The 12,051-nt window shown below is 42.6% G+C and overlaps 1 protein-coding gene across 3 annotated transcripts in view; it reads right to left on the minus strand.

Annotated features, from left to right (window-relative positions):
- LOC147424972 (YTH family protein) overlaps positions 1 to 8,850 on the minus strand; it is a 63,619-nt gene extending 54,769 nt beyond the window's left edge. For 2 of the 3 annotated variants that reach the window (XR_015186390.1, XM_086499728.1), the window contains exons 1-2: positions 8,693 to 8,850; positions 7,589 to 7,860 (exon numbers count right to left, since the gene is read on the minus strand). Coding sequence is in view for 2 of the 3 variants with exons in the window: in XM_086499728.1 (XP_086355854.1) it covers positions 7,589 to 7,857 (269 nt within the window). In the remaining variant the exon portion in view is untranslated. Of the gene's footprint in view, positions 1 to 7,588; positions 7,861 to 8,523; positions 8,670 to 8,692 lie in introns of those variants that run through there. The other variant, XM_086499729.1, reaches the window with a different exon arrangement.
- Positions 8,851 to 12,051: the final 3,201 nt, after the last annotated feature.

A 12,051-nucleotide genomic window follows, 5' to 3' on the forward strand; every position in this document is an offset into this window, starting at 1 on the left:
GGCTACATTGGCTCAAACCACCATGACCTATGTGCGACGAGGCTTGGGTAGCGGATCTACTATGGCCGCCACCACTTTGGAGATCATGATTCTTCTTTCTTCGGACATTGCCGTTTCCAATGTCCATGGACAGATCTTTCATGTTCTAACTTGTAAGACTTAAGTTACAAGTATTTAGTACTAAGCAGTGTTAGAAAAAAGCCAGGGTCTAGTGTATTTTAACCGGTTGAAATTATAAAATCCCAGTTAGATTTTGAGCTTGCCTCTAAGAAAACCGGCAAATTTACACAAGTTTTAGTGTAATTACCGGCAAAAGCTTCAAATTTTGACCTGAAAACTCAAGTTTTCCCTTATTTTGATCGGTTAGGAAAAATGTTTGTTTCTAGCCCTAGTACTGAGTACTAAGGTCGATGTCATGACTCATATGATCTATCATGTGTAAGACGCATGATTTTATTTTGCATCGTACGTTACGTCACCGTACGTCTAATTTTTTTTAGTTCGATTAGTACCGCACGTCTTCGTACGTGTACCCGTCTTATGTGACCGTACGTGTCAACTATGGCGCCGGGAGACGTCTACAAGACAGCTTTTCGAACAACTTTTGGGTTATTTGAGTTTTTGGTGATGCCTTTTGGCTTAACCAATGCTCCTGAGACATTTAACCGGATGATGGACGGGATTTTTCGAGAGTACAGGCTATTTGTTGGTATTTTCTTTGACGACATCATTGTTTTCTCCAAGAATGAGGCAAAACACAGAGATCATCTGCTTCAAGTCTTTCAGGCATTACGAGATCACAAGTTAGTGATTAATGCAAAGAAAAGTGAATTTTTCCTAACAGAGGTACACTTTTTGGGACACATTGTGTCAGCAGCAGGAGTGCAAATGGATCCAGCCAAGATAGAGACTATCCGTGATTGGCCCGACTTGAGGAATGTCCATGAAGTTAGAAGCTTCTTGGGACTGTGTTCGTACTACGGGCGGTTCATACGAAAGTTTGCAGAGGTTGCTTCCCCTTTGCATATCTTGACACAGAAAGGAGTACCTTTCTCGTGGGGACCCACAGAGCCGACTGCCTTTCAAACATTGAAAGAGAAATTGACTACGGGACCAATTTTGACTTTGCCAAACTTGCAGAAGTCATTTGAAGTATATTGTGATGCTTGTGGTCATAGTGTGGGTGCGGTCTTGATGCAAGAAGGCCATGTCATAGCTTACGAGAGCCGTTTGTTCTCTAGGCCAGAGATGACAGCATAGATTTATGAGAAGGAGCTTTTGGCGGTTATCCATGCTCTTACTCAGTGGCGGCATTACCTACTCGGAGCGGATTTTACTGTCTTTATAGACCATCAGAGTTTGCGCTACTTCTTGTCACAGAAGCAGCTTTCGGAAAAGCAGATGCGGTGGGCGAACATCTTGTCACAGTTCCACTTCCAGATTGTCCATGTGCAGGGACAGAAGAATGTGGTGGCAAATGCTTTGTCTCGGAAACCGTTGGTTCTGGCTATTTCCGCGATACATCATAGGAGCTTCGAGGCTATGGTCGATCAGTATGCCACAGATACAGATTTTGCAGATATTTTCACACGGATACAGGATGGGGAGACAGTAGCTGGATACTCCCTTCGGGAAGGCTACTTGATGAAAAAGACTGATGTGCGTTACACAGCCGTTGAGGGAAAAGGTTATGACTGAATGCCACTGTCCACCTTTTACGGATCACCGCGGCATTGCTACCACCATGAAAGGGGTAGAGAGATACTTATTTTGGCCGAGACTCAAGAAGGATGCGGAAGAATTTGTGCGCAAGTTGCTAGGTATGCCAGAAGGTCAAGTTTGACAGGCATAAGGCACAGGGATTGTTACAACCTTTACCCATACCCACCCGCCCCTGGGAAAGTATAGCGATGGATTTCATTTTTGATCTCCTGAGAACACAAAATGATCACGATGATTTTCCAATTACATGGCACGTCTAAGACCATTGTCTCCGACAGAGACCCCAGATTTATGAGTTTGTTTTGGAAGGCAATTTGGGAGAACATTGGCACGCGGTTGCAGTTCTCGTCATCGTTCCACTTGCAGACTGACGGGCAATCTGAGATTGCCAATTCAGTGGTTTTAGATTTATTGAAGTCCTGTATCTCAGATCAGAAGACTCAATGGGAAAAGAACTTACCTTTGGTGGAATTTGCCTACAATAACAAGATACACTCTTCGATGGGGAAGACGCCATTTGAGATTGTTGAAGGTGCTGCGAAGGTTCCACCCTTCTTGAGCACGAAAGATAAGATCTTTGAAGCGGATGAATACACGCGAGATCTCAATACGGCTTTTGCCAAGGTTCGCGAGACTTTGCAAAAGTCTCAAGAAGGACAGAAAAAGGCAGCGCATCGCCATCGTCGCGACATGAAATTGAAGGAGGATGATTGGGTGCTCTTACGTTTTGAGAAGGCACGCCTACGAAAGAAAAAGGGAAAAGAGAGGCTTTTTCCAAAGCTTAGTATGCGATACTACGGCCCTTTCCAGATTACTGAAAAGATAAATGATGTCTTCTTCCGATTGAAATTGCCAGATACTTAGAGGATTCACAACGCATTTCATGTGAGTCTCTCGAAACCTTTTCAAGATGATGTGCCTGATGATGGGGAGCCTGATGAGCAACCCGAAGTGGAAGAAAACGAGGAGATCCTTGTTCTTGAACAGATTTTGGCACATAAGGAACGAAGAATAAGGATAAAGTCCAAAGGTGGTTCTTGGTGAAGTTCAAGAATTATCCTGCACTTGATGCGAAGTGGATGGAGGAGGAGGACCTAGCAGATACTCCTCAGATTGTGAAACTTTACCTCGATGCTTTTGGTTTAGCATAGTCTACTCCAAATGGAACCCAGAATTCAGCTTGGCCGAAGATCTGGTACAGTGGGATGCACAAGAGGGGAGTCACTCCACTCCTTTGTCAACAGATGCCTTGATTTAGATACTAGAGTCACTGATGTTTCTTTGAGCTTCAAGGATACTGAGAGCTGACAGTATTCTGCTGTATGACTTTATGAAATGGAATTCCTGATAATGATACTGATTTGTTCTTGACTTCTTTTGAGTGCAGGAACTGATAGCCGAAATGACTGCAGCATTTTGGTCTGATTGATCTCGAATAGACATGGTTGCAGTAGGGGTTAGTCAATCGGACATCGATGAGGTCCCAATTGGACCTAGATGTGATTGATAGCTACATTGCCGATAAATCATGGTCTAAGATCCGACTGAATGTTGAATGTCATGTGATGTCATGTGATGTCCTGTGATGTCTGGTGATGTCCTGTGATGTGACTGTCGATTTGGTACATGTGTTAGATGTGTGTTCCTAGTACGTAGGTACTATCAGTCAGTGTCTGCTAAGACGGTTTATGGCTTTTGTCGGTTTTGCAGGCGTAATCGCGGTCGATTACAATGCTTTCAAGAGGGGGGTATGTCACAAAGTGATGACGTGGCGGACAGCAGAAACCCTAATTTCTGGCTGAAACCCTAATATTCCTACAAACCCTAAAATCTGCCAGAAACCCTAATTTGCAGGAAACCCTAATTTCTGGCTGAAACCCTAATTTCAGCAACCCTAAAATCTGCCGGGATGCTGACGTGGCAGCTGGTACGGAATTCCGGAAATTGCGGCAGAATTTGCGCTGACAGCTTTCTTGATTTTTCTCCTACGCAATGAGAAAGAGAGAGAAAGAGAATAACTTTGCTTTTTTTTTCAAAACTCAAAAGAGTTTGTGAGAGAGAAACAAACTGCTTTTGATTTGAAGCTTTTGGGGCTCTGCTTTTGGGCATCCCTTGTACCTTTAAATAAGTGGTGAGGGCTTCACTTCTCAGAGCATCTGGACGCAGAGTCTGAGAGTGAAACCCTAGCCACTCTCTTGTACTTTGATCTGATTAATATAAAAAGAAATACCGAAAGGGGCGCCAGTCTTTGGGGCCAATATCTCTAGGCACGGAATTCCGCCGGGCCAGTGCAAATCTATTGTGATCTGTGAATTGTTTTGAAGTGGTTATTTGGTGATGTCGCGGTTGATTCTTGACTTGGAGTGTCCAAGTCTGTTACAGCACCACGTGCCAACGGAAAAGAACAGACTGAACAACTTTAAGCACTTCAAATAACGGTTGAACTGAAATAGAGAGAGTGCACGACACAGGAGACGGGGAGTGGCGAAGTTCCACCCCAAGAGAGCAATGGCCCCAAACCTTGGCACCCCTTCCGGTATTTCTTTATATTGCTTCAAGTCAGTACAAGCTCTTTCTGTCCTTAGCAATTTCGCGCAGAGACATGCCAGAGACTGAATCCATGGCACATATTTAAAGGCCCTTGGCCATCAAAAGCTTCAAGTTCTAAAAGCATCTCGCCCAAAAATTGGCGCAAACAGCTGTCAGCGCAATCCGTACATAGTTTTGCCACGTCAACAGTCTACAACGCAATACGCAACTGTCCGTACAATGCCACGTCAGCATGTCAATGGAAATCACAAAAATTCCGTATAGCTGGTGCCATGTCTTCAGTTTGGTACGTCAGTCTTCTAAGTATGTGGGTGTCAAGTGCAACGCACATAGATCTCTGATACCAATGTCAGGTGCAGCAGAAGAGAATAAGGATTTGCTCGGATCTAATACTCCGCACACAAACACAAGGGACACTTTACTTCACTTGAAAGAATTGAACTAAACTGAAAGAAAGAGAGAGAAAAGAGACAACACAAGGATGTCGGGTCCCAACCCTCAAGGGCCCCCTTGCTCTATTGCCAGAGCAAGTACTTTCTTTATTCTTGCACAATGCTGATACAATGACTAATGTTGAGATGCTGATGCTAATGGATACTGACACTACTGATGCTGGGTACTCGATACTAAGATATTGAGGTTCTATGTCAAAGACGATGATGTCGACGACGGGTACTACGGGTTTTATGTCGAAGATGGGGAGGTCGACCACGAGGAAGACGATGAAGTCGACCACGAGGTACTAAGGGTCTTTGTCGATGACGATGAAGTCGACGAGGTACTGTGTCAAAGACGGTGAAGTCGACGACGGTTCTATGTCAAAGATGGTGAAGTCGACAACGGTCTGTGTCGAAGACGATGATGTCGACGAAGGGTACTGCTGGTCTATGTTGACGACGATGACGACGATGATGACTGTGACGATGACGACGATGGTGTCCTCGTCAAGTCCGGGACTACGATGACGATGACGAAAGTGTCGTCGTCAAGATAGGGATCTGCGATGACAATGGCGATGGTGTTGTCATCAAGATAAGGACTTCGACGACGATGATGGTGTTCTTGTGGCGGTGATGGTAGCCCCAAGATATAGCAATCGAACTGGGCCTCCAAGGATATTAGCTCGAGGAGGGACACCTATTGAGAGATGTCGAGAAATTTCAAGTTGTAATCTGCTAGGGTTTTTGTGGCAAGCATTTTAGCATACCCCACTCTGCTAGAAGTTGCACTCCGAAGGAAGATGTCCGAAGGCATGTAACTTCACGTAAAAATTTTCTTGAAAGCTTGCCAAGTCCCTGAGCTTGCCAAGTCCTGAAGTGTGCGGCTTGGTAGCTATAGACATCCACCACTTCACGGCACTACCTTTGAGAAAAATGACGGCTTGAAAAAAAATTAATCCTTCTCTTGCAAGTGATCTTGAATTCCTTATGGCTTATGTCCTGTAAGACATAGCAATGAAGATGGGAGCTAGCCCAATGCACAATGGAGTAAGGGTGGAGTGACTAATAAGTCCGACGTCGGGATACAAAGATTCTTTCGTAAAATCCCCTATAAAGCTTGGAAGCACCATCTTGCTCTGTCTGCTCTTTGGTAGGACCGGTATGCTTTCAGAAAAGCACATGCCTGAAGCCCTGATACCATTGTAACGGGAGGGGCACCACGTGCCAACGAAAAAGAGCAGACTGAACAACTTTAAGCACTTTGAATAACAACTGAACTGAAATAGAGAGAGTGCACAACACACGAGATTGGGAGTGGAGGAGTTCCACCCCAAGAGAGCACTGGCCCCAAACCTAGGCGCCCCTTTCGGTCTTTCTTTATATTGCTTCAACTCTATACAAGTTGGTACTCTGTCCTTTGCACTCCCATGCGGAGACATGCCACAGACTGAGCCCATGGCACATATTTAAAGGCCCTTGGAGGCTTGGCAATGGAAAGCTTCAAGTTCTAAAATCATCTCGCCCAAAAGCTGGCGCAAACAACTGCCAACGCAAAAGCAGGAAATCCGTAAAGTTCTACCACGTAAGCAGCCTACAGTGCAAATCGTTGGGTGTCCGTACAGTGCCATGTCGGCCTGTCAGTGGAAATCATGAGACGTCCATACAATTGTTGCCACGTCATCAGTTTGGTACGTCAGTCCTCTGAGTGTGTGGGTGCTTAATTTCAATACCTTTAGGTCACTTGGCCCCATCAGACAATGTCCCATAAGTTGGTGGGAACTCTTCTTTAAAAATAGGCCACTCAGCAAGACTTTGTAAATTGTAAAACTTCTTATGTTGCTTCTTTTAGGGTTTAGGCCCCTCGACCAGAATGTGCAAGTCGGCTCGGGTCTTCAGTGCCTTGACACATCAACAGTTTGTGACAAAAACCGAGGAGATGACCTACAAACTCTAACAAATATCATCATAATTGAGAAACACATAAAGATGAGCATCTCGCTGAGATCGCTCAAGACTTAAAGAGATGAAATAATTGCCCATCTTTTGCAACCAAGCCTTGGGTGCTTGTTTGAGACCATATAATGCCTTCTTCAAAAAGTAGCCAAGATCCTCACAATCATCAATAACAAAACTAGGGGGTTGTTCTACATACACATCCTTCTCTAAATCACCATTCAAGCACAATTGATTTCCATCTAATAAACAAGCCATACATACTATGCTGCTAAACCAATCACAATATGTATGGTACCGAACACCAAAAGTCTCATCAAAGTAAATACTCTCCTTTTGAGCTTATCAATAACCAACAAGACGAGCCTAGTACTTGTCCAAAGAACCATCAAAGAGAAACTTTACCTTGAAAACCGACCTCACACCAATTACCTACTTGTGGGATGGACAAAGTAACAAGCTCTGATGCATAGTTTTGGCATATGGCAACCATGCAGCAAACGCATATGAGTATCAAAGTATGGAAAAAATATGATTGAGATCCCCAAGAAATTCCGTACGTTGCATACCATATAAGGTCCAAAAAAGCATGCTACTTACGACAAGAAAACATAAACATCAAGAAAATCACATCCAACACGAGTCAAAATTTCAAAACTGGCCAAAGTGATTGAAAATTTTTATCAAGACGTGCAATGATTAAAAACCTCTGGCAGAGACATTGCTCAACCTTAATTGATGGATTTGTTTTAAGTTACAAATTCCCGCCTGGACTGTGTTTGTGGACAATATCCTCGATGGCATTGCTGGTCTTGATTGATAAAATAACTCAGCTGTTTGATATATGATATATCCCTACATACCAAGCTTACACCAAGGCAGATAAATAAACATTGAGTAAGACATTTCTACAAGAAACTCACATTTCTCTTAAAGTATCTTCCCAACGTCCACCATCACTCTCTACATCAGAGGCACCCATATCCCCAAAATCATCAGGGTCTCCCATGATATCATCAAGTACGCTTTTCTCTGTGTTCTTACGCTGCATTGCAGTGTGCTTTTCCACCGACCTACTTGGCAAGCTTCTATCCAGGCTTTGCAAGGTTGCTGGAAAACCCTCTCCTTGATTAAGTGACTCACTTTCCCCAGTCTGTTGCAATGCTTTCGAACTCATCTCGTCACTGATCATTGTCTACAAAAGCCAAAACGGAAAAAGTTTCAAGAAAGTTCCATAAAACATCATTGTTCTTATTCATGAGTGATTACAAACAAGATCAATTCTAAGGCCCGCTACTGTTTCAACCAAAGCCAACTATAGTACAGATGAGGCAAATGCATGCATTATTCAAACAATAAAAGTAGATGAGTACATTACAAACTCTCTCTGTGTCATGGATATTTTAAAAAAAAGAACATAACCACTTCTAAGACATGTTCATAAAACCATCTAAAATGCTTCATGAAGACACAGGTATTGGTTCAATAACCCAGTGCATACCCTTAAACATACCTGACTGAATCACAAGCAAGATTAACCAGAATATAATTTTATAATATTAACAGCATGTGCTGTGGGTGCGCAGGTAAGTGTACATAACCTAGTACATTGCACACCAGTGTTGTGAGAGCAAAGAAAACACCGTTCACTATACAGGCAAGCAACGCATGTTTCAGCACCAAAGGTGCACCCACATAGCACACATGAGGGCCAGCTTTGGCTACCTAGTAGAGTTAAGGAGCCTTCAAACAACGAGTGAAAAAGAAATGCTAAAGGACTGACCCTCTCAAGACTTTGAATGAAAGTTGCACAGATAACAAGCCAAACTAAGCTACTTGAAAGAATTGCGAGAAAAACCAGAGCTCAGATTGCGCAAAAGCAGAAATATAGAGGTTGTAAAAAGGAAACGAAGACAAAGCCATGAAGTGTGTGATGAACTTGTGTCCCTGATACAGAGCCGGATTCTGTTGAGTGCATTATTTCGCTTCGCCAAGAGAAACAAAGAGAACGGGAGGGCAAACCTGACCTTTCACAAATCAATAGAATCTGCATGCACCAATATCTGAACCCAGCAGCAGCGCTTGATCTTCGACCATCTCAGAGTTCCGGCATTTGATCTTCTCTCTCTCTCTCTCTCTCTCTCTCTCTTTGTGCGGGCGCCCGGACATCAATGCGTTAAAAAACAATTCTGTTAATCATAGGCATTGACCTCCACACCTCTCTCTCTCTCTCTTCACTGTGACTAAAATTACATTTTTTCGAGAAAGAGAACATTAAAATACAAGTTAATCTTCATATAAGAACATGTAATCAAAATATGAAATATGAGAAGTTAATTAAATTTTATTATTTTTAAATTTGATGTCGAGTAAAAACTATAAATACAAATGTAAAATTGATGTACAAAGAAAATAATTTTGCATTCTTTGTATCTCTTCATGACAAGCACAAGAGATAGAGAGGACTCGTAAGAAATCAAAGAACTTTAAATATTAACGAGTGAGACTTGAAGGTGTCGCAGGAAGCGTGTGCGAGAGCAGAGAGAGAGAGACCTGCTTTGGGTGGAGCGCACAGCAGCGTTATCCTGCAGCTCTTTTTTTTTTTTTTTACAAAACTCACAATTGTGAGTGAATTATATTGAGCAGCCAAAAAATTACAAGGTTTTGTCATGCTCATGTTAAGCCATGACAACATCCAGGAATCTTAATTACAATGGCTATTAGGGCAGCCACTCCTACCGATGGCCAAGGTTTGCCCCCGTCCTTGGTATTCCATCTGCTGACAACAAGGCACAAGTAGTCCTAGACCAATTCTCCGAGTGATGCTTGCGTCCGAGTCCAAATTAGCACTTTGCTTTCCTGTATAATTTCTGCGAAGCTTGCCACCTCAAATCCTCCTTCAAAAACATGGTGGTTCCTTGTTTGCCATACGCTATGAAAGAAGAAGTATCTGACAATCTGAGTGCTGACGAGGAGTGCAGGACTACCTCAGTTTTTACCTTCAAAGCATAGGTCAGTCTTGAAAAAACTAATTTTCCATGTTCTCTAGACCCACTTGCATCCTGTTGCAGCTCCTTATTCTTTTGTATTAAAGAATAAGTGTATACATAGGTTAAGTTAGTAGATGGGTTAGTAGTACGTGGGATGTCTGGCGAGTTGGCCTGAATCCCAACAAGACTCTCTCCACCACCAGTGGAGTGGCCATCTGTGGCAGTAAAAACAATTTTGTTAATCATAGGTATTGACCTCCACACCTCTCTCTCTCTCTCTTCAATGTCACTAAAATTACATTTTTTCGAGAAAGAGAACATTAAAATACGAGTTAATCTTCATATTATTTGCGACAAGAACATGTAATCAAAATATGAAATATGAGAAGTTAATTAAATTTTATTATTTTTAAATTTGATGTCGAGTAAAAACTATAAATACAAATGTAAAATTGATGTACAAAGAAAATAATTTTGCATTCTCTATATCTCTTCATGACAAGCACAAGAGATAGAGAGGACTCGTAAGAAATCAAAGAACTTTAAATATTAACGAGTGAGACTTGAAGGTGCCGCGGGAAGCGTGTGCGAGAGCAGAGAGAGAGAGACCTGCTTTGGGTGGAGCGCACAGCAACGTTATCCTGTTGCAACTCCTTTTTTTTTTTTACAAAACTCACAATTGTGAGTGAATTATATTGAGCAGCCGAAAAATTACAAGGTTTTGTCATGCTCATGTTAAGCCATGACAACATCCAGGAATCATAATTACAACGGCTATTAGGGCAGCCACTCCTATCGATAGCCAAGGTTTGCCCCCGTCCTTGGTATTTCGTCTGCTGACAACAAGGTACAAGTAGTCCTAGACCAATTCTCCGAGTGATGCTTGCGTCCGAGTCCAAATTAGCACTTTGCTTTCCTATATAATTTTTGCGAAGCTTGCCACCTCAAATCCTCCTTCAAAAACACGGTGGTTCCTTGTTTGCCATACGCTATGAAAGAAGAAGTATCTGACAATCTGAGTGCTGACGAGGAGTACAGGACTACCTGAGTTTTTACCTCCAAAGCATAGGTCAGTCTTGAAAAAACTAATTTTCCATGTTCTCTGGACCCACTTGCATCCTGTTGTGCAGCTCCTTATTCTGTTGTATTAAAGAATAAGTGTATACATAGGTTAAGTTAGTAGATGGGTTAGTAGTATGTGGGATATCCGGCAAGTTGGCCTGTGTAATGGAAATGGCCTATGAACTTAGAGAATAGCGGAATTAAGAGAATTAGAGTGAGCAACTTTGAGAGCATAGAGGGTGAACTTAATTGGTAGTAGCAACTCAATCATAACACTTAATTAACTAGGCATGAGCAATACTTTTTGCAAGAGAGAGAGAGAGAGAGAGAGAGAGAGAGAGAGAGTTTGGAGAATATGACAACAGTTGAGGACCGGATTTATGTGGAGCCGGTCCCCCCTCCAAAAGGCATTTGTATTATAGATTCTCTCATTAAGAGAGACTTGATACAATACAATCTTTGTGTTCCTTGAGATCTCTTTGGCAGTATGGAGATGGAAGCTTCATATACCAAGCTTTTGCATAACATCAACAATCAATCTTAGCTTGAAAACAATCAAGAACTTGTGAACATCATTAGTCTTTGTGTTCCCTAAATCATTTGAGTGCATGAAGATGTATACTTTTATGCATCAACTTGTGTCTAAAGCGACAATTGATCTACCTTGCAATACAATTAATCTACTTGCATTAAGTAACTAATCTACTTGCAATAAACCATTAGCCTTCTTGCAATAAGCATAACATGCACTTTGTAGAAAGCATTAACTATCCCAAGCCTCAGTCCCAAGACCTCAAACACCTTCGAAGGTGGAGAGAGCTAGCAGGGAATGAGGGTAGGGAAGAGGAAGAAGAAACATTTCGTAGGAGAAAGAATTAGTTCCTCACTTATCATAACTCTTGTTGCTAGCATACATAATAGCATAGTAATGAAGAAGAAGGAGATGGCAAGCTTAAGCATTGAAGCATGGCTCTTGGTTGGATTTGCACTCCATATCCAAGAGTGTTGGTGTAGGCTCTCAACCTCTACTTGCTTGGAGAAGGAGAGGGAGCTCTTGCCTTTTGCATAGCACACCATGAGAGTGTTGGTGAGTGTGTGTGGGTGAGTATACCCCCTAAGCAACCCCCTAGCTTGCTTGGGTCGACCCCCCCTTGTAGCTCATGCTTGAAGCTCATTGGACCCCTCCAGGCCTAGCCAATCATAAGCAGGAGGCATTACAAGCAGTATGGGTAGCCTTGAGACAAGTGTCCCCCTTTCCCCTTTGAGAGAGAGGGCTAGATAAATGCTAAATCAATTAATTAAATCTCCTAATTTACTATTGGACCCCTTGGGTG

This window comes from Adiantum capillus-veneris, chromosome 25, assembly GCF_014529385.1.
Source record: "Adiantum capillus-veneris isolate H3 chromosome 25, ASM1452938v2, whole genome shotgun sequence".
In the NCBI taxonomy this organism is placed as follows: Eukaryota; Viridiplantae; Streptophyta; class Polypodiopsida; order Polypodiales; family Pteridaceae; genus Adiantum; species Adiantum capillus-veneris.